The sequence below is a fragment of the Diceros bicornis genome, chromosome 23, assembly GCF_020826845.1.
Source record: "Diceros bicornis minor isolate mBicDic1 chromosome 23, mDicBic1.mat.cur, whole genome shotgun sequence".
In the NCBI taxonomy this organism is placed as follows: domain Eukaryota; kingdom Metazoa; phylum Chordata; class Mammalia; order Perissodactyla; family Rhinocerotidae; genus Diceros; species Diceros bicornis.
This window is the reverse complement of record NC_080762.1, coordinates 52221702-52246801: the sequence shown is the minus strand read 5'-3', so window position 1 is coordinate 52246801 and position 25100 is coordinate 52221702. Positions and strand designations below refer to the sequence as shown.

At 33.7% G+C, this 25100-nt stretch overlaps 1 protein-coding gene across 3 annotated transcripts in view; it reads right to left on the bottom strand.

Annotated features, from left to right (window-relative positions):
• Positions 1-25100, bottom strand: part of PHIP (pleckstrin homology domain interacting protein) — a 132104-nt gene that overhangs the window by 62888 nt on the left and 44116 nt on the right. For all 3 annotated transcript variants that reach the window (XM_058566741.1, XM_058566742.1, XM_058566744.1), the window contains 8 exons: positions 21966-22187; positions 21573-21673; positions 15852-15922; positions 14339-14439; positions 14205-14245; positions 13356-13454; positions 12417-12570; positions 11851-11985 (listed from right to left, as the gene is read on the bottom strand). In XM_058566741.1, the coding sequence (XP_058422724.1) occupies positions 11851-11985; positions 12417-12570; positions 13356-13454; positions 14205-14245; positions 14339-14439; positions 15852-15922; positions 21573-21673; positions 21966-22187 (924 nt within the window). The remainder of the gene's footprint in view (positions 1-11850; positions 11986-12416; positions 12571-13355; positions 13455-14204; positions 14246-14338; positions 14440-15851; positions 15923-21572; positions 21674-21965; positions 22188-25100) is intronic.

Sequence of the window (25100 nt, the reverse complement as noted above, 5' to 3'; positions counted from 1 at the left end):
AAGTATAACAAACACAGCAGAGTAACAAAAATTGTGACTATTCATGAAAAGTGCCAGATTAATAGCCTTGAAAAACAAAGTGTTCTCCTTATCATAGACCAGACACAATTCAGGAAATAACCACACTAATCTCCCCCACCCATAGAATTCTGCTTCACGTCTTTAACGCAGATTTAAAATGTAACTGTGCCTTACATTCCATCTTATCTGCACTTAACCAAGCCCTTTCAGCAAAGGCTGACAATGTGTAGTAACTGTAGTGATTTTTTTGTAATTCTTGGAAGTAGTAGCCAGAGATCACTGCTCACAAGAGACTAAATTTTTTTCTTTTTGGTAATAACTTCCCTTGATGGTCTGACTCATTTTTTAAATGGTGAATTTCAAAGGTTAAAGAAAAGGTTTTTTTTACCTGATAATTGTTTTCTGTTTTCCAGTTCCATTAATCCAGAACGAATGGGTTTCTCCCTGCAACCTGTCAATCAAACAGAGGTGGCCAATCACCACTCTGAATTTTTTTTGCTCTCAGTGCTTCTTCAGACTATGTTCCAGTTGAAAACTTCTTTAGCAGTGTTCTGAAAGAGGTAAAAATTCTACCCTATCTAAGGCACATCTAGGGACCGAATTTCAGAAAACAACTAAAATAGGGAGTTGACTCCCTAACCAATAACAACTAAGGATGATTTTCAACAAATGCGATTGGATTTCTGGATTAGCAGAATCGGAACACACACATATTATCAGGTAAGAAATACCTCCTCTCAGTTCCGGTATCCACTGATCTAGAACAAACTAAATTGTATTAGTAATGCCCCAATATCCCAAGAAATGCTTGGAAAAGAGACAAGTGGTAATTTTCTTTCTTCCATGATAAAAATAAGGCACAGGGATGGATGTGCAGTTCACCAAATACAGAAGTTAAATTAAAACCAGAAGAAGAATAGTTGCTTTCTCAAGAAAAGTTTGCATTTGGTCAAAAGAGAAAATACCACTCTAAAAGGAAGGGCTCTGCCTAAGAAGTTTATATAATACCACAAATGCGATTGCCTCAAAAAGAAAACTAGTTTTTACTTTAGCCTGTTGAAAAGAAGGAATGTACACACTAGTGTTTATAAATGCTGCTTTGGATGGTGATAATAATGGAAAAGAAATAATAACTTTTCTTAAAATTTAGTCATATGAAAAGAAAATTGGTGAACTTACCTAATGTCTAATATACTTAAAGATTTACCATAAAAGAAAATGAATCATAAATGAAACAGGATCATTTCTTGGTTGTGAAGAAAGTTGGAGAAGACAGCAGAGGAAGGGAACTGATTCCAAGTCTACTTCAAAACGATTCAAAAACAAGAAAGAAAAGAACTACTTCTCCAGATTAACATAAGGGCATTAGTAGCTACATAGCCTAGTATTTGCCAAAACTAAAGACTAGAAGTAAAAATGTCAGGATTCAATGTTTCCTAGGCAAATAACAAGTTATATGTACTTTTATAAATAGGTAGAATTTTACATCAAAAACTCAAGAGAAAAGAATTGAAATTTTTTTGGCCATGTGTTGTTAGATGTTTTATTAATCTCAGTTCACTCAAAATTTTACACAAGAGAAAACAAAAAAGGAACTATTTTAAATGCTTTCAGAACTGTAACAGTCATGCATTGCTTAATGACAGGAATACGTTCTGAGAAATGTGTCCTCAGGCGATTCTGTCATTGTGTTAACACCACAGAGTGTCATTGTGTGAACATCACAGAGCGTACTTAACACAAACCTATATGGTATAGCCTACTACACACCTAGGCTATATGGTACTAATCTTATGGGACCACCATTGTATATGCAGTCCATCATTGATCAAAACGTTATTATGCAGTGCATGACTGTACTTTAGTATAAGTCTAAGTGTACAATTCTAAGTACACAGTAGAACAGAAGAAGAGATCCGAGAGAAGTCTGACTCAGCAATGCCAAAGGTATTTTTCATCACTTGGTATCCTTCACATAATGTTTAGGAAATCTTGCTCTACGTTTTTTTTTCCCCCTCTTTTCGGGGGATGGGGTAGTGGTGAGGATTAATCAACCCTATACCCCTGCTATTTACCAATGTTGCCACATTTACAGTTAGTAGAAGATCTTTAAAAGAATACTTAGGAGAGGCGGAACTTAAATAAAAAAAAAAAGAAAAAATCGCAATCCTGTTGAAGATCACTGTGATTCCTACATAACACGTGCCATTGTTAACATGGCAGGTACCAATTTCTTGGTGTGAGGCATTGGTATTAACTCCAATGTGACTTACATGGAGAAAATAAAAGTGTATTTCAACTACGTGAGAAAAGGGAAAAATACATTATTTGGATTAACCATTATTCATTAAAGGCATTGAAAGAATCTGCTTTCGAATTCGGAAGCAATTCGAAACCAATTCGAAAACGTGCCTATAACTTTATTAATTAAAATGCAAAATTTATATTTAGTAATGGCTCCTCAGATAATAAACACCCATAACTACAAAATGCAGACTAGGCTTTCCAGTTGATATAAGGTAGGAAAATATTTTGCTTTCTCTATATAAATAAACCCTAGCTGTTTTTCTGAATTTTTCTGAATTATGCTATGATTAACTAAGCCAAGCAAAAAAGAAAGTTAAATATTTCTCTCTGAAAAGGATTTCATCTTCTTAAACCAGGGTCAAAGTATTTATAAGAATTCTCAAAGAAAAAGTTTGATAATAAAGGCACTACTTGAATATGCAAGTGTAACTAGAAAGCAATGAGGCTTATATTCAAAAACCTAAAGGAAGAAAATATCCTCTTTATCCATATTAAAGTTGTATGGGCCTATCATAAAATTAAATATACTGCTTAACAAGAGAATAAGTCAACATAAAATTTAATATTGTATATAACTTAGGCTAGTATTTATTGCATGCTGTAGTAAATCAAAAAATAGAAATGAGTAATAATCACAAATTTCAAAATAAACGCATTTTAGATAAATTATTTTTCTATCAAGTATTCTGGCTAAAGGTTATTTGGGACATATGTAAAGACCACATAATAAAACTCACACATTAAATCACAATAAGGAAAGTTGAGAAAACCAGGAGATAGTATTTATTAATAAGTGCAAAAATTTCAAGGAGTTAAATGAAAATAGAAAAACATATTTAGCAATTATGATAAAGAAGTTATTCTGTTTTGTTTTTTAAAGCAAGAGATGAAAGGATCAGACAAGTTAAAATAATGACTCCTTTGTAGGAAAATTCTCATACTGACTAAAGAAATTTAGAAATATTTCCAAGAAATGAGTGGTACAATCTTGTTAGAGCTTTATACTGAACTGGAAAAAAATGAGATCAATACAAAAAGTGAGTTAAGAGCTTTCACGATGATAGAACTGGCATATTTAATGAAGAATACTAGTACCTTTTTCAAGGCAGAATACCATCCACAACTTCTAATATAATTTTTGTGAAGTGGAATGATGATAAATAATTAAAGGAGACAGAGGAATGAGGCCTAAGATCTGACAGACCAGACCCCTTCTCTAGCAATGGGCAAATCACCTAATCTCTCTGTGAAATTATAGAGATAATTTAAATGATCACAAGAGTCCTACCCAGTTCTAAAGTCCTAACATCTGATATTCAGAAGGCTTTCTGGAAGAACTAGACAAATCTGGAAATGAAGTATGCTAAAAGCACTAGATTATGGATAAAAATTATAAGGTCTAAATTATTATCAATCATGAAGAACATAAATACAGCTGAATATGAGAAGTATGTAGGCCTAGAGGAACTCAACACAAATCAAGGTTAAAAATATGGGCTATCTTATGCAAAATCATCCTCTTATGGAATTATTCCAAGTCTATGACCAGGGTTAATTTTTCTCTCTCATTGATTTTTTAAAATGAACCATTGATTAGAAGGGAACATCTTACCTAGAAAATGCTCCACAACTTAAAATTATGAATCTTTTGAGATACCTTAAGAATTTTATGAGATACCTTAAGAATTTTATGAGATAGACTCATATCCCAAGAATAAAACAGCTGAGAAATGGAATTTATGCTAAGGAATACCCTTTAAAAAGTCCTTCCTGATGTATAAAGAACCTTTAAGGTTTATCAACCTGGGGGAAAATAAACTTAATTTAAGAATGCACAGGGCCGGCCCGGTGGCTTAGCGGTTAAGTGCGCGCACTCCGCTGCTGGCGGCCCAGGTTCGGATCCCGGGCGCGCACCAACGCACCGCTTTTCCGGCCATGCTGAGGCCGCGTCCCACATACAGCAACTAGAAGGATGTGAAACTATGATGTACAACTAGCTACGGGGCTTTGGGGGAAAATAAATAAAAATTATTAAAAAAAAAAAAAGAATGTACACTAGATACTGAAGACAGACACTGTCATACATATGATTAAAATATGCTTTGGCCACCTTCTAATTATTATGATAGTTAACAACATAAACAAACATATATCTGAAGGGAAGCTATCCATACTCCAGTAGTCCAGGTGTCATCAAATTACTTTAGATCATTACTGAATCAATGAAAATTGAAAATTCTTTAATTTTTGGTAACATTATTACATATGAATTGAAGACGGCTATTTAAAATACGTGGTACCAAGATAAATAAATTTACATAAAAAAGGAAACTGTCGTAACTGGCTTAAAAGTGACTCTGAAGAATCAACTTTAATTTTCATCAAAAGAAAAATGTTACCAAAATAAATAACTCATCTTGAAAAATATAACAGCATTTTGTTCACCCATATTCTGATTTCTCTGACAGCAACAATACTATTAATCAAGTCCTCCTTGAAATTTATTCTCCCCCTTTGGGCTCTCTGACATGATAGTACCATGGTGTCTTCCTAATATACTCTCTAGATATTGTGATCTCTTCTCCATTCTGCTAAATATGACTACTCCTAAAAAGTTCAGTTTTAAGCCCTCTACACTGCCCTCTCTCCCTCTCTGTCTCCAAGAGGAGGTAAACACCATTCTACTACATGGAAGACTTCAACATTTCTTTCTCTCTACTCTGAACCCCTCTATGTATTCTATCTCCAAGTGCTGGCTGGCCATTTCCACATAGATAGCACAGCAGTACACACAAAATATTTAAAAATGAACCAAAAAAAAATCAGTTTCCTTCACATCTTTCATATTTCCATTAATATCATTATCAAGATCACCAAGGCTTAATACTCTCAACACATTTATTAAATCCTCTATCACTCTCCAGCTCTAATCCTTCTTTCAGTCACAAAATACCAACTCCTATACATATATTTTTTTCTTTCATAAATTTCCTACCTACCCCTATAATTTTTCATTATGATTTCACTGATGAAAAGTGGTTCTCCTCCCACCCTTCCAATTTCATACCTGAAATACTACTACTGGTAACCAAACTATTATTCTCTTAAGTTTCTGGAATATAAAGTAATTCATCAAAATTCCCACTATGTTAGCTATTCTTTATGCTTAAAAAATAATGAGGCCATCATTAATCTACCTCAATTTATGCTTTTCATCTTATCACCCATTTTTAAAAATCTATTCCAGATGAACTTTCTAAATTACTCTATGAATATGTCTTAGTATTTGTTACTTGGTTATTTATAATATTCCTCTTATTTACAAAATTAGTTATCTTTCTCAACTGACTCAATTCTTATTTATCTTTCAAGGTATAGTTCCAATTCTTCCCCCTCAACAAAACTTTCTCTGACCATCCACCCTGAAGTGATCCCTACATCTTCAGATATAGCAATGATCTTTTACCATATGCCACGCTATTTGAAACTATCAATACTTATCTTTTCAGGTGTATTTTATCTCCCCAACTTAATTGCAAGCTGGCTAAAAACAAGGACCATGTCTTACTCTTCCCCCGTGGTCCCCATATCTTGTGCTTACGCACAAAATAAGCAATCAAATATCTGCTAATCAAAACATCTTCACCTGTATCCTTACATTCTGTATAATTTTACATACTTCCCCTTCTAACTGTCAAATCTCAAATACCCTTGTGATAGATAGTGACTCGTGGAGCATGTCAAAGAATTGCTACATAAAAGCAATTCATTTAATAGTGTGACAAGCTAGAGAGACAAACTCATACTCATGGCAACAAATTTTAAGACATGTCTTTGATATCAACATATACAGTCACGCGCCGCATAACGACGTTTCAGTCAGTGGCGCACAGCATATATGACTGTGGTTCTGTAAGATATTAGCACCATCCAGCCTAGGTGTGTAGGAGGCTATACCATCTAGGTTTATGTAAGTACACTCTCTGACGTTCACACGACAAAATCGTCTAACACATTTCTCAGAACATAGCCCCATTGCTAAGCGATGCATGACTGTAGATGAGAAAAAAGATAGAACCTACAGAACTCCAGAAACCTGAAAGAAAGTGACGATAACTGAAGTTTATAATCAGAAGATGGAAGGTCATTCCTTACTCAGAGAGGCTGAAACAAGGACTGGAAGCATCAAAGAATCCTTTTAACACACATGCTGCAGATAGATGACATCTTGTTAGATGACAACAGATAGAGAATGAAATAGATGGAAGGAAGGAAGGAAAAAGAGAAAGAGAGAGAGAGAGACAGATTCTGAAATCTTGATTCACAAGAGAACGTGATATGAGATATACGTATTTTGAGCTTCTCTTTCTCCCTTTCCTAGATACACGCAGCTACAATTGTCCAAAACTAAAATAGAGGTCACACTGAGAACATGTTCATGTCAGAAGTATGCATGTGCAGAAATTCTGAGTGGTGGATTGGCAGCCTCTGCTCGTTTGGAACGTTGCAAGGAGAAATACATTGTTCTGGATTAGTGGACACTGGAACATTTTTTAAAATCTCAAGTAAAACAAAGGTTAACAATTACAAAAATAAGGAAAAATTTAATTAAATAAAAATTGTTATTTGGAATTTACCCATGAAACAACAAAAGTAAAGCAAAAATCAAATTCAGTAAAATCACTTTCTAGAAGGAGACATACTGTACTCTTCAATTAAAATCAAAACCAGACAAGAGGCAACAAACTAGTTTTGAATAACATGACAGAAATAGAAAGATATGGAGAGAGAGTCACAGACACAGCTAGAACAACAGATACAGAGGAAAGAAAGAGAGCAGGAAAGATGAGGGAAAAGTGCCCAAGACATGAGGAAAGTTGCTAACGTAAGGTCTACAAATCTCACTCCAAAAATCTTTTCTTTACTATCTAATAATCAAATGGCCTAGTACTAAGAAATTTGAAAGTTTATCTTTCCAAATTAATTCAGTATTCATTTAGTTAAACATGTAGTTAAAACTTAGCTATACTGTGATAATTTAAGGAAAAAAAGGCTATAAAACAACTTTATATTTAGAAACATTTATGCTTACGTTAAACTTCTAAACTCGCCTAACTCTTTCAGGGAATGGGAATATTACAAAGGCCCTCAACTTCAGTTCAGAGAGTTTGCACACATGTCTGGGAATAATTTATCTGCCTCTTAGCATTTAATTGGAGTTTAGAGCCTTTAATCTTAGTTTAGAACAACTCTTGTCAAAACAAAGCTATACTGATGTTTACCTCCTGCCACTACCAAAGACAAAAATGTGGACTTCTAAACTATATGCGAAAAGTTTGGAATATTCTTAATATACGCTATCTGCCTTCAATAAAATACCAAATATACTCTACTTTTGCCCTAAATACTCAAGTTATATAAGGATTGTTCAGCTGAAACATGAATAATTAACATAGTTTTTAGAAAAATGTAGATAAGTAAAGCTTAAGGCCTAGAATTTAGGGGTTTTTTTTAAAAAAATAATAAAGTTGTCTTATGTTCATAATCCTCTACAACATTCTCTTTAGCTTCTTTCTCTGGTTCATAAAAAAAGGCTCAAGTTTTCTACCTTATATACTATGCTTTTCCAACAAATGCTTTTAAAACTTTAAGCTTATTTTTAAAGATGAGACAACAGGGGAAGGAAGAGGGGGAGTACAAAGAACATGTAATGTCTATTCCATTTCATGCCGTGTTCCATCACTTCACTTGTCATATACTTCTTATAAGTAACAAAACCAAACCCAACCCCCAACCACTGTTATCATTCAGATCCTCTATATTTTTTTTTCCTGAGGAGGACTGGCCCTGAGCTAACATCTGTTGCCAATCTTCCTCTATTTTGTACGTGAGCCACCACCACAGCATGGCCACTGACAAGTGGTGTAGGTCCGTGCCCAGGAACCGAACCCAGGCCGCTGAAGCACAGCACACTGAACTGAACCTCTAGGCCAACAGGGCTAGCTCCAGATCCTCTATTAAGAGGAAAGCTAGCAATAATAAAATAAAAATAAGGCCATCACTTTTTCTAGACCATGCCACTAGCAAGTTGAGAATCTATTTACAAGATTTTTAAAATGAAATAAATTAGGGCATTATGTAAATATACAAGGAATTAAATATCTTTATCTCAATTCTCAATCTCAAACCTTTTTGTTTACAAACTTAGGAGGTCCTAAAATAAAGCATAAGATTTTTTAAAAGTATAAGTCATGGCTTGATACAGGGAAAAAAAGGAATTAGATTATTTATCTGAATGACGAATATCAGCACAATATTAAAATATTAATGTCTCATATTTTAAACTTATTAAATTTATTAAAATGTAATTAATGTACATCAACATGGGCATTTAAAAAATTCAACCTTGTATATTTGAAAGCCTTTTTGATGATATAACATTTTTGACTATTTCTAAAATTTCAAAAAAGAAGTTTAATTTCTATAATAGGTAAGAAAAGTGTAGTACAATGGTGATTAATACAAAATTATTTGTTACATGATTACCTTTTGCAAAGGTAGTGTAAATTTCAAGTGGAAAATTTAATTATCATAAAAAGAAGGACCAATATTAAAGCAGTATTCTCAAAATATACTTGACAAAAACCTGTATTTTAAAAAATTTGTATATAAAATTTTTGTTCTTTAATATGGCTCAGCTTACATTCCTTATTTTCCGGCCACAGGTTTCACGGTCAATTTACTTATTCATGTTATAAGCTTCTATTTTAAAACACATACAAAATATTACTTAATAATACTTCATCTAAACTTTCACCATTTCTAGTCTAAAAATGGAGTATTCCACTAGAATTATTCATCCTTAAATCCTCCAAGGCACTTTAGTCCTCTAAAAGGTGCTCAAAAAATATTTACTAAATTGAACTTATGATTGCTAGTACAATTTAATATCAGGGATTGAATTTGTAATCGATTAACTTTTATGGTATTTTAGTAACTCAAAAACTTACTGATTAGCTACACAGAGCCAAGTAGTTCTAACTATAGCCAAAACTCAACATTCATGATAGTGGACAGTACACACAAACTTCTACTCCTCCCTCAAACTGTTTTTATTTTCTTAATAGCAATGCTGGATGCTTGATTTTCCATCTGTCCATAGATAAAACGAACAATGAAATGAACAGAAAAATGAAGAGCAAAACGTTAAGGCACTTAGATAACTTATAAAAATTAAGAGACAGAAAAAAAAATCATCAAGCTAAATTAGAAGATCTCAAAACATCTACCCAGAGTTAATACCATTATGAAAACATTTTGCCCCTGGACATATCGCTAACTGGGTATAATTAGAAGTTAGCTGTGCAATGACCAACCATAACTAGAGTCATCATTAAGAAAATTTTAGCAATGGACAAAAAACATGGGTTTAACCCTCAAGTGGCTGTATAACAGCTGTGTGATCTAGGTAAACCTGGGCAAAGCACTTCATCTCTGTTCAGTGTCTCCACTCATAAAACCAGCAATAATACAATCTACACTGATTATTTTACAAGGTTTTCATGAGACCCAAAGGAGGTAATATGTAGAAGTATTTTGGAAGCCATTGAATACCATGCAAAAAATTCAAGAGAGTATCTTTATTTAAATGAGATGAAGGGTAGCTCATTTTCTAGTTTTATCAACGTAGGACATAATCTTTAGTCTGTGTTTTGTTTTTCTCAGTTTGAAGATTCTATGGATACTATCCAATTCTACTTATTACATACGTTTATTTCTTCTGCCCTTTAGAGGCTTCTCTACCTCTTATCCATAAAAACCAGAAAAATTTCCGTATCTAAAACTCTTATTAAACAGTAAATAATTTTTACAGCAATAACGTAACTTGATCCCTTAGCTAATTTCAAAGAGTATACAATATAATATGGCTGACTTCAACTGCTGGTTCTATCACTAATTTGTAATGGTCTAAGAGCAAATCACTTCAGTCTCAAGGTGCTGCAATTTTTGTATCTACTGATAAGGTGGAATATTAGTGTGACTGACTTACCTGATGAGGAAAAATTCACCTTTATAACTTAAAGGTGAAAGTAGTATTCAAGTATGAGAGAAAACTTTCCCTCCAAACACTGTACTAATGCCCTCTGAAAATATAAAATTACTAAATAAAGTCACTAATGTATGTATAGGCCACAAACTGTTTTCTTTTGAGGCTATAAAGACAAATTGAGAAATGACTAATTCCCTTATTCAACAGAGATATTCCAAAAGGGAACAAACCAGAAATACAAGGAAAGAAAAGAAGAAAAGAAAAAGTTCTTTACCAGCATATTTAAGGATTTTCTTTTTTAAAAATCTTCTCTATACACATAGTCACTAAGGAAATCCATCCACCACTAACAATTGTACCCAAATAATTAAGTCTTAATAGAAAAATAAGAACTTGACAAATCTTATTTCTTAGCTTATGTACAACAGTAAGGCATATCCATACAGACAGCTAAAGTTAATTCCTTCTCTAACAAAAATTCTTTTTATCTTCTGCTTACTCCTCCCTCAAATTGCTTTTATTAATTACTTCTTACTACACAGAAGTAACTTTACTATGATCACCAATCAAGCATAGTATCACTTTCATGAACTTATTTTCACAAACCATTATATTTCACAAATGATTGTTTTGTGAAATCATTTCTTTTGCAAAATAATTCTGACCACAATTAACTGCATTGTTTTATGATTACTAAATATTTCTGTAATTGAATTTTAAAGAATCTAAACATGTCAAAATAGTAAACACATGTTTTTCTTTTCATTTTTTTTGTTGAAAGGTATCCCTGATATATAGAAAGTAGATTTAAAAAAGTGACTGGATATACAGCAGTATTTGAGGAGCACTTTATACTTCATAGACTGGTTAGAGAGGAATGGAAACACTGCACAATAAGCTGTGTTGATATTAAAACATTGCAATTCAAACAGCAAAATATGCTAAGAATCTATATAAGAAACGAAATATAGAGGGAAAGGGCTTAAACTCAAATAAATATCTAACATACTATAACTTGATAAAAGGCAAGAATGCCTGATTCTTTGGCTTTAATGTTAAAATGGATGTATCTGAATCAAATTCTGTTGCACTAAAGGACTGGTATGAAGTACAATAACACAATATAAATATTTATTTATAATGTCCTCACATGGTTTTTCTAACTTTTTTCTTATCTATACCGTATCTTCATCCTTGTGAGCTTCTCCAAGTTTCACTGTTAAAATGATTTTAAAAACTAGTTATCACTAACTAAACCAGTTTTCACAACACACATGTACTGTAATATGCGCAATTTTCTTTTAAATTTAGCATCTAAATAAAAGTGTGGAATAAATAACTCTTTTTTGAAACAAAGTCAAAACAATGTCTGAATCAATTCTTAAATGGATTTCCTTTGTGACATGCAGAGTACCTGCGTCAAAAAGTCCCCAAATTTTTAACAGCTCTAAAATGAAGAGACTGATAATTACCATATTGAAGTAAGATCGAATTTTGACTCCTCTTGCCAGATCCCACACTATCACATTTCCATCATGACCAGCAGAAAAGAGAACTCTCGGATCGAACGGGTGTGGCTCAAGAACAAATACCTCATCTTCATGACCCTGAAACATTTTTGAAGTGGCAAAGAATTATAAGTATTAAAAAGAAAAAAGAAAATTCAAACACTAAAATGACAACATTTCTAAAATTTCAGTTTTAAGAATTATTAAAGTAGCAAACATCTTCAAATTTATCGATGTATAATAATGACGCTGAGCTAATATCACTGTCCAGGGCTTTGCTATCACTTGGTGAAACCTGAGAATACTACTGATGCAGCCCTACATACTAAAAATCAGCAGAGATCTATAGTTCCAAGCCAAACCCGTTTAACTGCATTTTTAAATTATTTCCAATCTCCCACAAAGACCTGTCACCCATCTAGCAAGTAAGAATTTTTAGCTAACATAAAAGACTTTATTCCTCAATGAAAATATTCCACTCTACAATCAGCTTCAGTTATACTAAATAAAAATTAGTCTTTTTTTCTCACCATCAGGACATGAATTAGTTGACCGGTATAAGAATTCCAAACTTTCAGAGTCATGTTGTTAACTGCAGTTATAACCGTATTGTCATGTCGATCCCACGCTACCATAGTTACTTTCATTTTTGTGATTTTATCTTCTATTCCTTGAAGGTTTTGGCTGAAAGTGATGGAGGGCAGTATTTGTTTACACTGATGTTATTTATTAAAATACCAGTATGACAAAAACCTAAAGGCATTTTCCTATAATTTATATTTATTAACATGGATAACCATCACTTAACAGTAAGAAGAGTTTGAATCAACAAAGAATGATGGCAAAATCATTGCACTGAGTCAGCAAACCCAGGATTCCAGCACTCCTAAGCCCTTAGTAACAGATGCCCTAAGGTAAAGATCACTGCTTTAACCCTATCTAGATCCAGGAGGTCTGTGCCATGCTGCTCACTCTCCATCTTTTACTCTTGCTGGCATACCCTGCTAACTGTTTTGTTCTCCCATCCATCTGAGACTACTACACACAAATAGAGAAAAATGATTATTACAATCAAAATAACCGTTACAAGGTGTAATATAATTTCTCTTGTCTGGAGAAAATCACTGGATATACCACAACATCCCTCTGTGGACAGATGGAACACTATAATATGTTCCACTTCCTGAAAAAACTAGTAAAACTTACAACTATTTTTAAAGTACTATCTCATGCCCTTAACAAAACTGAACTGAAGAAAAAAAACTTTAATGCAGCAGATCTTCTCATATATGGCAAAGATTCACTTCATAAAAACCAATGCCTTTCACCTCTAGTTATTACAGAAAAGTAATCCTTTAACATGCGTTATGACATATGCTTTTATAGGCTGAGGGTCACACCAACTTGTAATACAGCATACTTTAAATACTTGTCTATGTCAATGTAATAATTCAAATATGATTTCTTACCCTGCTGGACGAGTAGCCATATCCAACAAAATACTCTTCCATTCTCTCCGTTTAAACTGCCAAATACGTGCTGTCCCATCACGACTCCCACTCACAAACCTGTATTAAAGGAGCCCACCCCCCAAAGAAAAATCAAAGGTGCTTTTATCAAAATGTACTTCCCAGAGTCATGTTTTTAAAAATACTAAGCAAGACAGCACTCATCTTTATGTACACAGCATTCTAATACAATAGAGATTACTCTAAGAGATATTCTCTAGAAATAAGAACTTCTGAAACTTTATAGGCTTTTAAAATTTTATACACACACATTCTAATGTGCTGAAAAATAAGATTCAAACGTGCTTCAACGCCACTATTTACTACCTAGAAAGAGAATTGATATTGTCCAATGGAAACGTACCGATTTTCCTCTCAATATTAAAGAACCTGACTTGTTCTACACAAGGTGCTTAGAAATAGCTTTTTTTCATTTTAAACAAAAACATGGGAAAATTTACACAGTGTCATCTAAGTTTATCACCAATAAACAGTTTTGCCTCTAATATTACATTGTGATACATTTCCAATCTCTACTAAAAGTTTCCCTAAACTTTGATACGTGTAAGAAATACACAGGATGGATAAAAGTCTCTATTATTAAACGTGGCCAAATAAACTAACATCATCACAAATAAAACATAAAGATGTGTCCACATGCATGTGAAGGCTATATTCACTTTTCAGCATAAGTAGTAAAGATCTTTATTTTAGGTGGCTAATTCATACACAATTCTAATTAAAATCTGACTACAAGAATTTTTATTTCATAATTTTAAAATTGGAACTTGACAAAAGTAATTATTTTACCTGTTACTAGTGTTGGAAAACTGGATACTGTCCACTTTGTCCTACACAGAAACAGATAAAAAAGAGGACCCTGAATATAAACTGTTAAGACTCATTTAAATTGTACTCATCTAATTCTTTTCACCAATACTTACAGTATGAAACTCCAATTCTGATATTTTCTCTGGCTGACCTGATCCAAAAAAATAAACCCTAATAATATGATCTGTGCTTCCTGTAGCCAGAAACATTCCACCTGAGGAACAATAGCAAACATTTATGAGTAAAACACTATTTCAAAATCTCTGAAAATTAGGTGATAAAATGCAAGCAACATTACAATATATACTGAATGATTAATATCTTACTCTAAAACTATTGATATTTACCCAAAGTATAATATATCTAATCTGAATTCAAGAAAGAAGTTTGCTAACATAGCTTTGACTAGAATCAATTTTTCAATATTTACAGAAGTAAAGCTTTCCATTACAAATGATTTCACTAAGTGATTATACAATTCTATGTTAGAATTATCACACCTTCACTAGAAACACCTTTTAACTCTGGTGAAATCCCTCTCTAGCCCCATTTCCCATCTATTAAAATCCTATCAAACTTTTAGGGCCCAACTCCTTCAGTAAGTTGTCTTTATAAACTTTGCAATCAAATGAGCCTGCTTTCCTCTGACTCTCATTAAGAATTTGTCTTGTAGCACACACATTCTACTTGCATTACAGTTATTTGTATATGCAATTTACTCTCTCCTTGGAATCAATACTCTCTCACAGTGTTGAAAACAGTGCTGTATATAATTGCATTCAGAGTACTTTGAACACATATATAGTGCCTGTATTTGTGTTATTACTACAAGGAAAACTGTCTTCATGGCAGTAGCAGTGGAAATCTAGCAGTTAGAAAGTTAAAGATATTTGGATATTTAAGATAGCAAAAATAAATTCCTGTCATCAGTCTGCAATCACTGATTTCAGGTACTACTGCTATCCTCAAGTATGAAATGAAAAGATAAAGTCAAACTGGAAAGGAATGTGGAAGGAACTGGTACGAGGAATGTAGTAACTATTAAATCTACTCATGTTTCATTTCATATTCTCATCAATTCACTTCAAATCTCCAGATCATAACTTACTTAAAACGACTCTAATATCCATTCAGAATGCTGCTGCATAAACTCAAAATATAATTGGAATATTAGCACTGCTATACAGTTACTTTTTAAAGAGAAAATAGGAATAATTTGGAGGAAAGTAATTAACAAAGACATACAAATATCAATCAAATTTATTTTACCTGGCTACAGGACACCTCCAAAATTGATGAAAATATAAAACAGATTTAAAATACCTTTTATTCCTATGAGATAAGCCTTCAAAGATCTATTCTTTAAGAGAGTCAATTTTTAAACTATTTATTCTCTCCTACCAGAGCATATGGTCTTCTTAAAGAAAAATCTTAGTTATGTGAGTATATAAACTAAACTCGAGCAAAGCTGAAATATTTCTAAATTAATTTATGATCATCTCCCGGTAAATGTACGAGAATATGATTTATACTATAACAGTAAATATTTTCCAAAATTTGATGTGTTCCACTAGAAGCTATCTAACATACAACTTTAAGTCAACATTAGGGAGAAAAAAATCTTACCAGCACTAAAAGAAGAACAGATCATTTGAACTCCAGGCCGAGGGCGCTCTGTAAATTTTGCAGGTCTCGGACTACAATACAAAAAATAAAAGATCAAAAATATCCCAAAGGGACTAGCAACACCAGAAATCAGCTGTTTCAATAAATAACCACAGAAGAACAAAATTAAATAAGAAGCAACAGATGGCTCCCTTCCTGAAAACAAGTTCCAAGTCATGTGTCATGATCAGCAGATCTTTTGGAAACTTTAGATACCGATTCTGTAGAAGTTCCCGATTACACAACAATCCACACATGAAACAATCCCAAAGCCAGTGTCACACCAAGACATGCAGTTATTAGTCACACTCACTTCTAATCTAATTTAACTAACAGGTTCTCAGTTTTTCATACAGTAGAATAGCAATGCACAAATACACAAGGAAATAAATCATCTGTAAATGTGAACACACTAGCAAAATAGGTGCTGCCTCTATGCCATATGCATACCATTAATAACTAAACTTGTTCAATATTAGACATTGTTAATTAGACTTCTCCCTCTATTCACCTTCTAATGTGACAAAATATGTCTTTTAAGACTCCAAAAAGTAAGAATCTTACACTCACCTAGTGGAAACCTGAAGACTATTTGACTCTTATGTGAACTATAACACTCATTCAAAATAGTGATCTATAGAAAACAGATCACACTCAACTATACTTACATTAATTGTGTAATTGTATTACAGGTTATATGTCCTATATTAATACTGTCGACACTAAATGTTTAATGTTACAATCAACCATATAAAAGAAAAATTACAGATTTTATATGATACCAGCTCCAATACATACACAATGTATTTGTAATGTTCCAATACAGTGATTATATTTAAAGCCCTACTAAATATACATTTTCACCTAGTTTTTCTCAGAATTATTAGGGGAGAAAATTCAAAAATAATTAGAGCTTTCCACCAGAGTGCACTGTATAACTTTCACAATCCATGGCAACTGAATATACAATGGTTTCAGTTTTGTGATCATTTAGGGGAAAAAAGTATAAAATATTCGGTATATCAATTATATATTCTGAACAATAGGAATAGTTTTTATTGCTGATATAGAACACAGCAAAAAGTATTTGTTAAAAATTTTTAAATTAATATTTCTGTAAATATTTCTAAAAATTGACATTTATAACAATTTTTCTTAATACTCACAGCCTCTAATATAGCTGAACATAATAGGTACAGTTTAGACAAAGTTAAAACATTCTTAAAACCTAAACATTTATTCAGAGTAAAATTACACTAATTGTAATTTAAATAAATTAATCTGAAATTATAAATGCAAGTAACTTCCATTAATATCTTAAGGATCATAACTCTACATTTTTGTTAATTTTTGGCACAACTGTTCATAAATGCCATGTAACCATTTGACTCATAACCAGAATACGCAGTCATATAGACTGCCATTTTAAATGTTTTTAAAGAGAAAAAACATATAAGCATTTTTTTTTTTTTTTTGAGGAAGATTAGCCCTGAGCTAATATCTGTTGCCAATCCTCCTCTTTTTTGGCTGAGGAAGATTGGCCCTGGGCTAACATCTGTGCCCATCTTCCTCTACTTTATATGGGACGCCGCCACAGCATGGCTTGATAAATGGTGTGCAGGTCCGCACCCGGGATCCGAACCGGTGAACCCCGGGCCACCAAAGCGGAGAGCACGAGCTTAACCGCTATGCCACCGGACCAGCCCTGCCTTTATTTTTATTTTTTAAATGCATATTTGAGGAAATATTTTAAGATGAGGCCTTGGACTCAGACTATCTGAGTTCAATTCCCATTCTGCCACTTATCAGGTGTGTGACCTTAGGCAAGTTAACATTTCTGTACCTCAGTCTCTTCATCTGTAAAACAGGGGTAAAAACAGAACGTATCTCAGAGTTGCTGAGAGAATTAAATGAGTTTAATCCATGTAAACTGCTTAGTACCGTGCCCCGCACACTCAGTAAATACTAGCATTACTAGTATTTTAATTAGGTTCAACCAATTCTACATAGTCCATCAATGAGTAATGCTATTTAGTTTGGCACAGTGGTTAAGATGAGGTTCTGAGTGTATACTTCAGTATCCGCCTCAGTTTTCTCCTCTATCTGTCCTGAAGATAATAATTGTAACTTCCTCACAAGGTTGTCATAAAGATTAAAGAGATAACAAATGTAAAGTGCTTAATACCAGCTTGGCAGACTAAGTGCTTAATAAAAATTTGTAGTCATCATTATTACCTGCATATTTTAGGATTCCAGTTCTCACCTTACATATAATCTAAATATGCTCAGACAGCTTCCCCCTACTCTCACATCTCTCGAGCTGGCTTCCGAGCCAGCCAGCCACTCAGATTACTCATCTGAGAAGCAGCATCTTTACTGTAGAAGTTGTTACCATAACACATAAACTCTGTATAAAAGTAAATTTATCAAGAGATATGGGTTTCCAAAACAGGTTTCATTTACTGATAGAATTGATTCTTTCAGTTAAATTCAGATTGAGCTGCTGAAGTCACTTCCCCAGCAGATTATACAAAAGCATTACAGCTCAACGTAATTTTTACCTTTGATTAGTAATTAAAGTCTGTATGATATAAATCTGGTAACAATCTATGTCCTGCCAAGTTATTTGGCAGTTATCAACCATGTGTAAATACATAAAGAAAAACAGGTGTCCCAAAGCCTATATCTAAAGGAAAATTACTCTTGTTTTTATGCTTGACTCTGGCTTAAAAGTTCTTAAGGGCCAATTGTAACAACAAATAGAAAAGAATACTACTTATAAATAACTAGAAAAACTTGTATGTCCAAACGCAGGAAAATCACTAAGCAAAGTATGGAACAACACCACAGTGGAATATAATGCAGCTATTAAATTATCATAAATGCCTAAGATAAAATGTTAAGGAAAAAAACAGAAGAAAATTACATACATGTTCCTACTTATATCTACATAAAAAAAACAAAACACATTTATGTGGAAAAAAAATTGTTAGGGTAGTGGGTTTATGGGTGAATCTATGTAAAGGTTCTGAAAAAAAATCATTTATGTGGAATAACTCACTTCTCAAGGATCTGGATAAATATTACTGTACTTAGTAATATAATCCTCAAGAAGCACAAAGTGGGAGTTCGATTTTGTAAAACCATTTTTGTTCCTATGCTAATTTGAAGATTACTAATCACTTTTTCTTCTCTACAAAAACAAGACACGAAAAGACAAAGCTATCCCAATCAGATCCATAAGGTGGTAAAAAATACTCAAGGGAAAACAACAATTAACAATTGCTATTGTCCATACGCATCAGTAAAATATTTCACTTCAACTTTTATCTAAATGTCTATAGAAAGCCTTTAATATTCTAAATAGTAAGAATGAAACTAAAGTGAAATCAATTTGTTTCGGAGTTTCTCCAAACAACTATGTCTTGGACCACAATCCTTTTTTCAAACAAAGTACAGTTTGGTTTATTCTGTTACTCAAGCTGCCACAGGCCCCTAATGCCTTGCCATAAGAGGCACTCTCCAGGGATGTTCATACACATGAAGTTTATCTAAACACTACTATTTTAAAATAACAGAGACATACACATATTTTATGAAATAACTCAACTTGGGTTGATAATTTATAAATAGAAGTCTGAGGTAATTATTAACATATACCTTCTAATCAGAATCACCTTCTACCCTGAGAGCACAGAGCTAGCCATTTCAACACTGTGGAATCACTGGATGCACTACCTCTCCATTCATAGACTGTCTATGGGATAAACACAGCACTTCCTCTCCCCACTACATGCACTTGAGAGATGGCATGGTGCAGACAGCACAAGACCAAATGGCAAAGAAGTGTTCTAGTCCTGGCCTTGCAAATTTTTAAAAACTGTTTCAACTATGGGAAAGTCATTTAACCTTTCTTTGCCTCAGTGCCCTTAATCAAAAGATAATGCTGTCCAGCCAATTTGTTTTGATAAGCCAAGAGATTAATATAGGTGAAAGCACAAATGCAAAATGCTATTATGGGGTGAGGGGAGGGTGCATCTATCTACCTTGATGTAGTTCAGTGACAATTTAACGATTCTGTTTTCCTAAATTTCCCTAGATCTACAATAAAATCTGAAGTTTGTACCTGTGGTAACAGAAACAATTACAATTCTTCTAAAGAACAGCCTTAACTCTAAGATCATGTTCTCAGCACCAGAAGGAGCTATGGAGATGAAGCTATACAGCATACAGAAAGGAGTGGTAATAAGACAGGTATATTCTAAGAGAAAGAATTAGGTGAGAGAAAATATTTGCAAACCATATATCCAACAAGGGGTTAATCTCCATAATACATAAAGAACTCACACATCTGAACAATAAAAAAACAACCCGATCAAAATATGGGCAGAGGGGCCAGCCCGGTGGCACAAGTGGTTAAGTGCGTGCACTCCGCTGCGGCGGCCCGGGGTCCGCCGGTTCGGATCCCGGGTGCACACTGACGCACCACTTGGCAAGCAATGCTGTGGCGGCGTCCCATATAAAGTGGAGGAAGATGGGCATGCATGTTAGCCCAGGGCCAGTCTTCCTCAGCAAAAAGAGGAGGATTGGCAGATGTTAGCTCAGGGCCGATCTTCCTCAAAAAAAAAAAAAATGAGCAGAGGATATGAACAGACATTTTTCTAAGGAAGACATACAGATGGCCAATAGGCATATGAAAAGATGTTCAACATCACTAATCATGAGGGAAATGCAAATCAAAACTACACTAAGATATCACCTTACACCCATGAGAATGGCTATAATCACCAAGACAAAAAATAACAAATGTTTGAGAGGTTGTGGAGAAAAGGGAACCCTCATTCATTGCTGGTGGGAATGCAAACTGGTGCAGCCTCTATGGAAAACAGTATGGAGACTCCTCAAAAAATTAAAAATAGAAATATCTTATGATCCAGCTATCCTACTTTTGGGTATTTATCCAAAGAACTTGAAATCAATAATCCAAAGAGGCTTATGCACCCCTATGTTCATTGCAGCATTATTCACTATAGCCAAGATGTGGAAGCAACCCAAGCGTCCATCAACAGATGACTGGATAAAGAAGATGTGGTATATATACACAATGGAATACTACTCAGCCATTAAAAAAAAAAAAGACAAAATCGTCCCATTTGCAACAACAGGGATGGACCTGGAGGGTATTATGTTAAGTGAAATAAGCCAGACAGAGAAAGAAAAAACCCTCTATGACCTCTCTCGTATGTGGAGTATAAACTAACACACGGCAGAGAGAACACTTTGGTGGCTACCAGGGGAAAGGGAGTTGGGAGGTGGGCACAAGGGGTGAAGGGGTGCATTTATATGGTGACTGACAAATAATAATGTACAACTGGAATCTCACAATGTTATAAACTATTATGACATCAATAAAAATTTAAAAAAAAAAAAGGAAAGAGCTAGGGCTAGGAAAAAGAGGAAAAAAAACCCCAAACATGTTAACATGAGAAAACTTGCTTTGAAGCATGAAAAGAAAAAAAAAAAAGCATAAAAATGAAAGAGGTCAGTGAAGAGCCAAAATGAATTTGTTATTTACTCAAAAAGAAAAAGTAAATTTATTCCTATTATTGACTACTTTATACTTTTGCAATGTCAACCATTAAATTAAACACATTTATTCTATGAAATAAAAGAGCCACTGACTTTATTTTAAGGGTTCCAGCATCCCACAGCCAAAAACAAATAGTGCCATCTGCCCCAGTAGAAGACAGGTATCTCTTTGAGCCACTGCACAATGGTGAGAACTGAAAAACAATCAAAGGAAAAAAAAATCTTTACAAGAGGAGTGACACAGTCCAAATAATAAACCCACTTTGTACCATACAAATAGCAACTAACAATAACAGAGTTAGAAAACATCCAGAATTGATGAAGGTCATGACTAACGTGTTATTTGAAGTCTATATATTTAAAAAGAAAGCAGAAATATTCCCTTGTTGGTTTTAGTTGGCTTCATACAATGAATTATAAAAGTGACTTCTTAAAACTTACTTTGAATTATAACCAAAAGGATTTTATAAGGATTAAAACAATTACCTGTAGTGATGTTATAGATGCACTGTGGCCCTGAAGAACAGCCAAAGGTGCACATGTTCGAAGACACCAGACTCTGATCATTTTATCACAACTTCCAGCTGCTATCATGGTATTCTCATAGTTTACAGCCATGTCTGATATTTCAGCAGCATGTCCTCTTAAAGTGGCTAATAATCGCCCATCATCTGTTGCCCAGATTTTCACAAGACAGTCATCAGAACCCTTAAAATAAGAATGGATATTAATAGAATCAACTCTATAAATTTTCATTCAAATTCTTAATCTTATGATTTCAGATAAAGGAATCATATCTGTATGTCCACTTACCAACAATTCTATTTTGAAGTACTGAAAAGTGTTAATTACTTGTGTTAGGAATTTTCCTCTACACAAGGCTCTTTATTTTACTCAATTAAATTATTCACTCATCAAGAATATCCATGGGCCTACCATCTAACAGGAAAAGTAGGATGTCAGCAATAACTAACATTTACCTATGGTCCCCTACCCCCCATCCATGGTCTATCTGGAATCTTGTGACTGAATCTGAACTTCTGAAGTTAACAAAACAAAATTAGAATTGCAAAACAAATGTAATATACAAGAGTGACTAATCCTATCTACGTCACCATGTCACATAAAAATGAAAGTAAGCTAATTTGGAGCTTTTTCTCCTAGGAAGCTAAAAACATAATACGTATGAGTTTCCCATCATTGATCTTCAGTTAAATACATTGCATATAAAATCACCCAAAGCCAGTTATCAGGAAAAAATTAATTTTATCTGTATGAAGTCAATAAAAATACATAAATTATTTGTTTACTCTGCTACAACAGTATAAGTACGTGAAGAAACAGAGTTTTCTATGAACGCCTATATTTACAAACAGACATTTCAATTTCACACAGCCAAAGTAGAGATTAGCACTTCTAGGCTTTACTTTTATTTTTTTTTTTCCTTCTCTAATTTTCCTTATTCATCTTATAGCTGAAAGTTTATACTCTTTTACCAGCCTCTCCCTATTCCCCCCTATTTTTCATTATTAAAACGTTTAAATATACAAAAAAGTAGAGAATATTGTCATTAATTCCACATATCCATTCTTCAGATTCAAAACCCACCAACAGGTTTCAAAGGTTGCATATTAGAACTCTTTACAACCTTCCAACCTAATTCTTAAAAAAAAACATTATACCTGATTTTAGAAATCACTTAAAGGATCTACAAAAGCAAATGATATGGACAAGTTATCTGCTTCATACCGACAACAGATATGACAAATAAATGATCACAAATATAGTACTAACAAAACATGTTAAATGCTGTACCCTAAACAAGAATCTGCCAAATAGCAGGTAGTACACTCTCAACTATAAAACCAGTTCTGATAGAGCTCTGAAGCAAATTCAATAGGTTACCAACCACTAAAGACTAGTAATAAAACTTAACTTTGGTAAATTATCCACATTAAAATCTGGTATTTCCATCAGGTTTACTTAATCCCAGGCTCTTCATCTATAAAATGGAGGTTAAATTGGATAATCTCTAAGGTTTCTTTCACCTTTAAACTTCAGTTATTTATGCACTCATTTATCCATGAGCCTTGTGATTAAATATGTGCCAAACACTGGAGATATAAGAATGAGATACAAAGACACAGTATTCCTGTCCTTACAAAGCAAGGTAGAAGAGTGTAAATGCAATAACATGTCCTCAGTGCTATACTGTTAGTCAGAAGAGATTCAAACAAGGGAACAGTCTGTTTTTCCTGAGAGGTGGAGAGGTAGGATCTGCAAAGGAAGCCAGAAGCAGCGATACTTGGATGGAGTCTCATGTATGAAGAGGCAATGGAGTGTAGCAGCTTTAGAGCACAGACTCTAGTCTCAAATGTCTGGGTTCATGACCACTTTCTAGACGTCTAGACCTTGGGCAAGTTAGATAGGCTTCCTGTGCCTCAGTTTTCTTATTTGTACCTATCTCGTGGGGTTGTTGCAAAAACTAAATGAGTAAATGAAGGTGGGGTGCCTGGCACATGGTAAAGGCTATATACAGACTATCTACTACCATTGCTTTTGTTGGTGGTAGTATTCATATTTTAATAATATTCTTATTATTTTAAAAGAACAAATATTCCACATGCCAGTTAGAGACAAAAGTATGATCCAAAAGCATGAAGACGTCAATGTGAGAAGTTCAGGGAACCACAAGCAGTCTGTAAGCTAACCTAGAGTGTGAGGTGAAGACACGATGATGAAGTCACAGAAAAACTGAAAAACTTTCACGATATACTAAGGAATATGGCACATAATGGTGATCACTTAAGGTTACCAAGCAGGTGAGTATCAGGATCAGATTTATGTTTTCCAAAGATCATCCTGGCATCAGAATGAAGTAGGCTGGAAAGGAGGAGAACAGCTGAAAGTTGTTAAAATAGTACAGGCAGGAGAGAATGAATGATAAAACTGAGATTATTATGGAAGAGAAAGATCAGAAGAGATGGACATAACAGCTGTTTGGGGAATTAAAGGGATGAGAATTATATCACTGTTATCTGTGGGAAGTGAAGAAGGAGCTGTAGTTATGACTTCCAGAAAGCTGGTCTACAATACCAACTGGCACAGGAGAAGTGCACTAGGTATTTGTTGAATAACAAAATGACTTTAAAGTATTTATTTAACTCTCAATTTCTCTAAATTCCACAAATTAAGTCAATTTATTCCCTTCATTTATTTTCTACAAATTAAGGCAATATTTGGTTCTGAGCTACATTCACAACAAAAATGAAATTTTATGTATGCTGATACAGGTAGAATATATGAAAAAAGTAAAATGACATCACATTATACTTTACAATACTGATACAATTCATTTTGTTCTTATGTATCTGAAAAAGAGTTTGCTTTACATTCTACTATGGAAGATGTTTCACGTATTTTTATGTTAAGAAAAAAACAAAAAACAGCTTTTTGACCAAAATGCCAGCTTTAATGAAACGAACAGTGGCAAGCTGTGATCTAAAATCAGCCTCCAGTGATTTTTCACCAATTAAAATCTGACAAAAAGTCCAACTATATTCCTATTGAGTGTTTTTCGTAATCTCACCAATTTAATATTACTTTACAATTTTGCTCTAT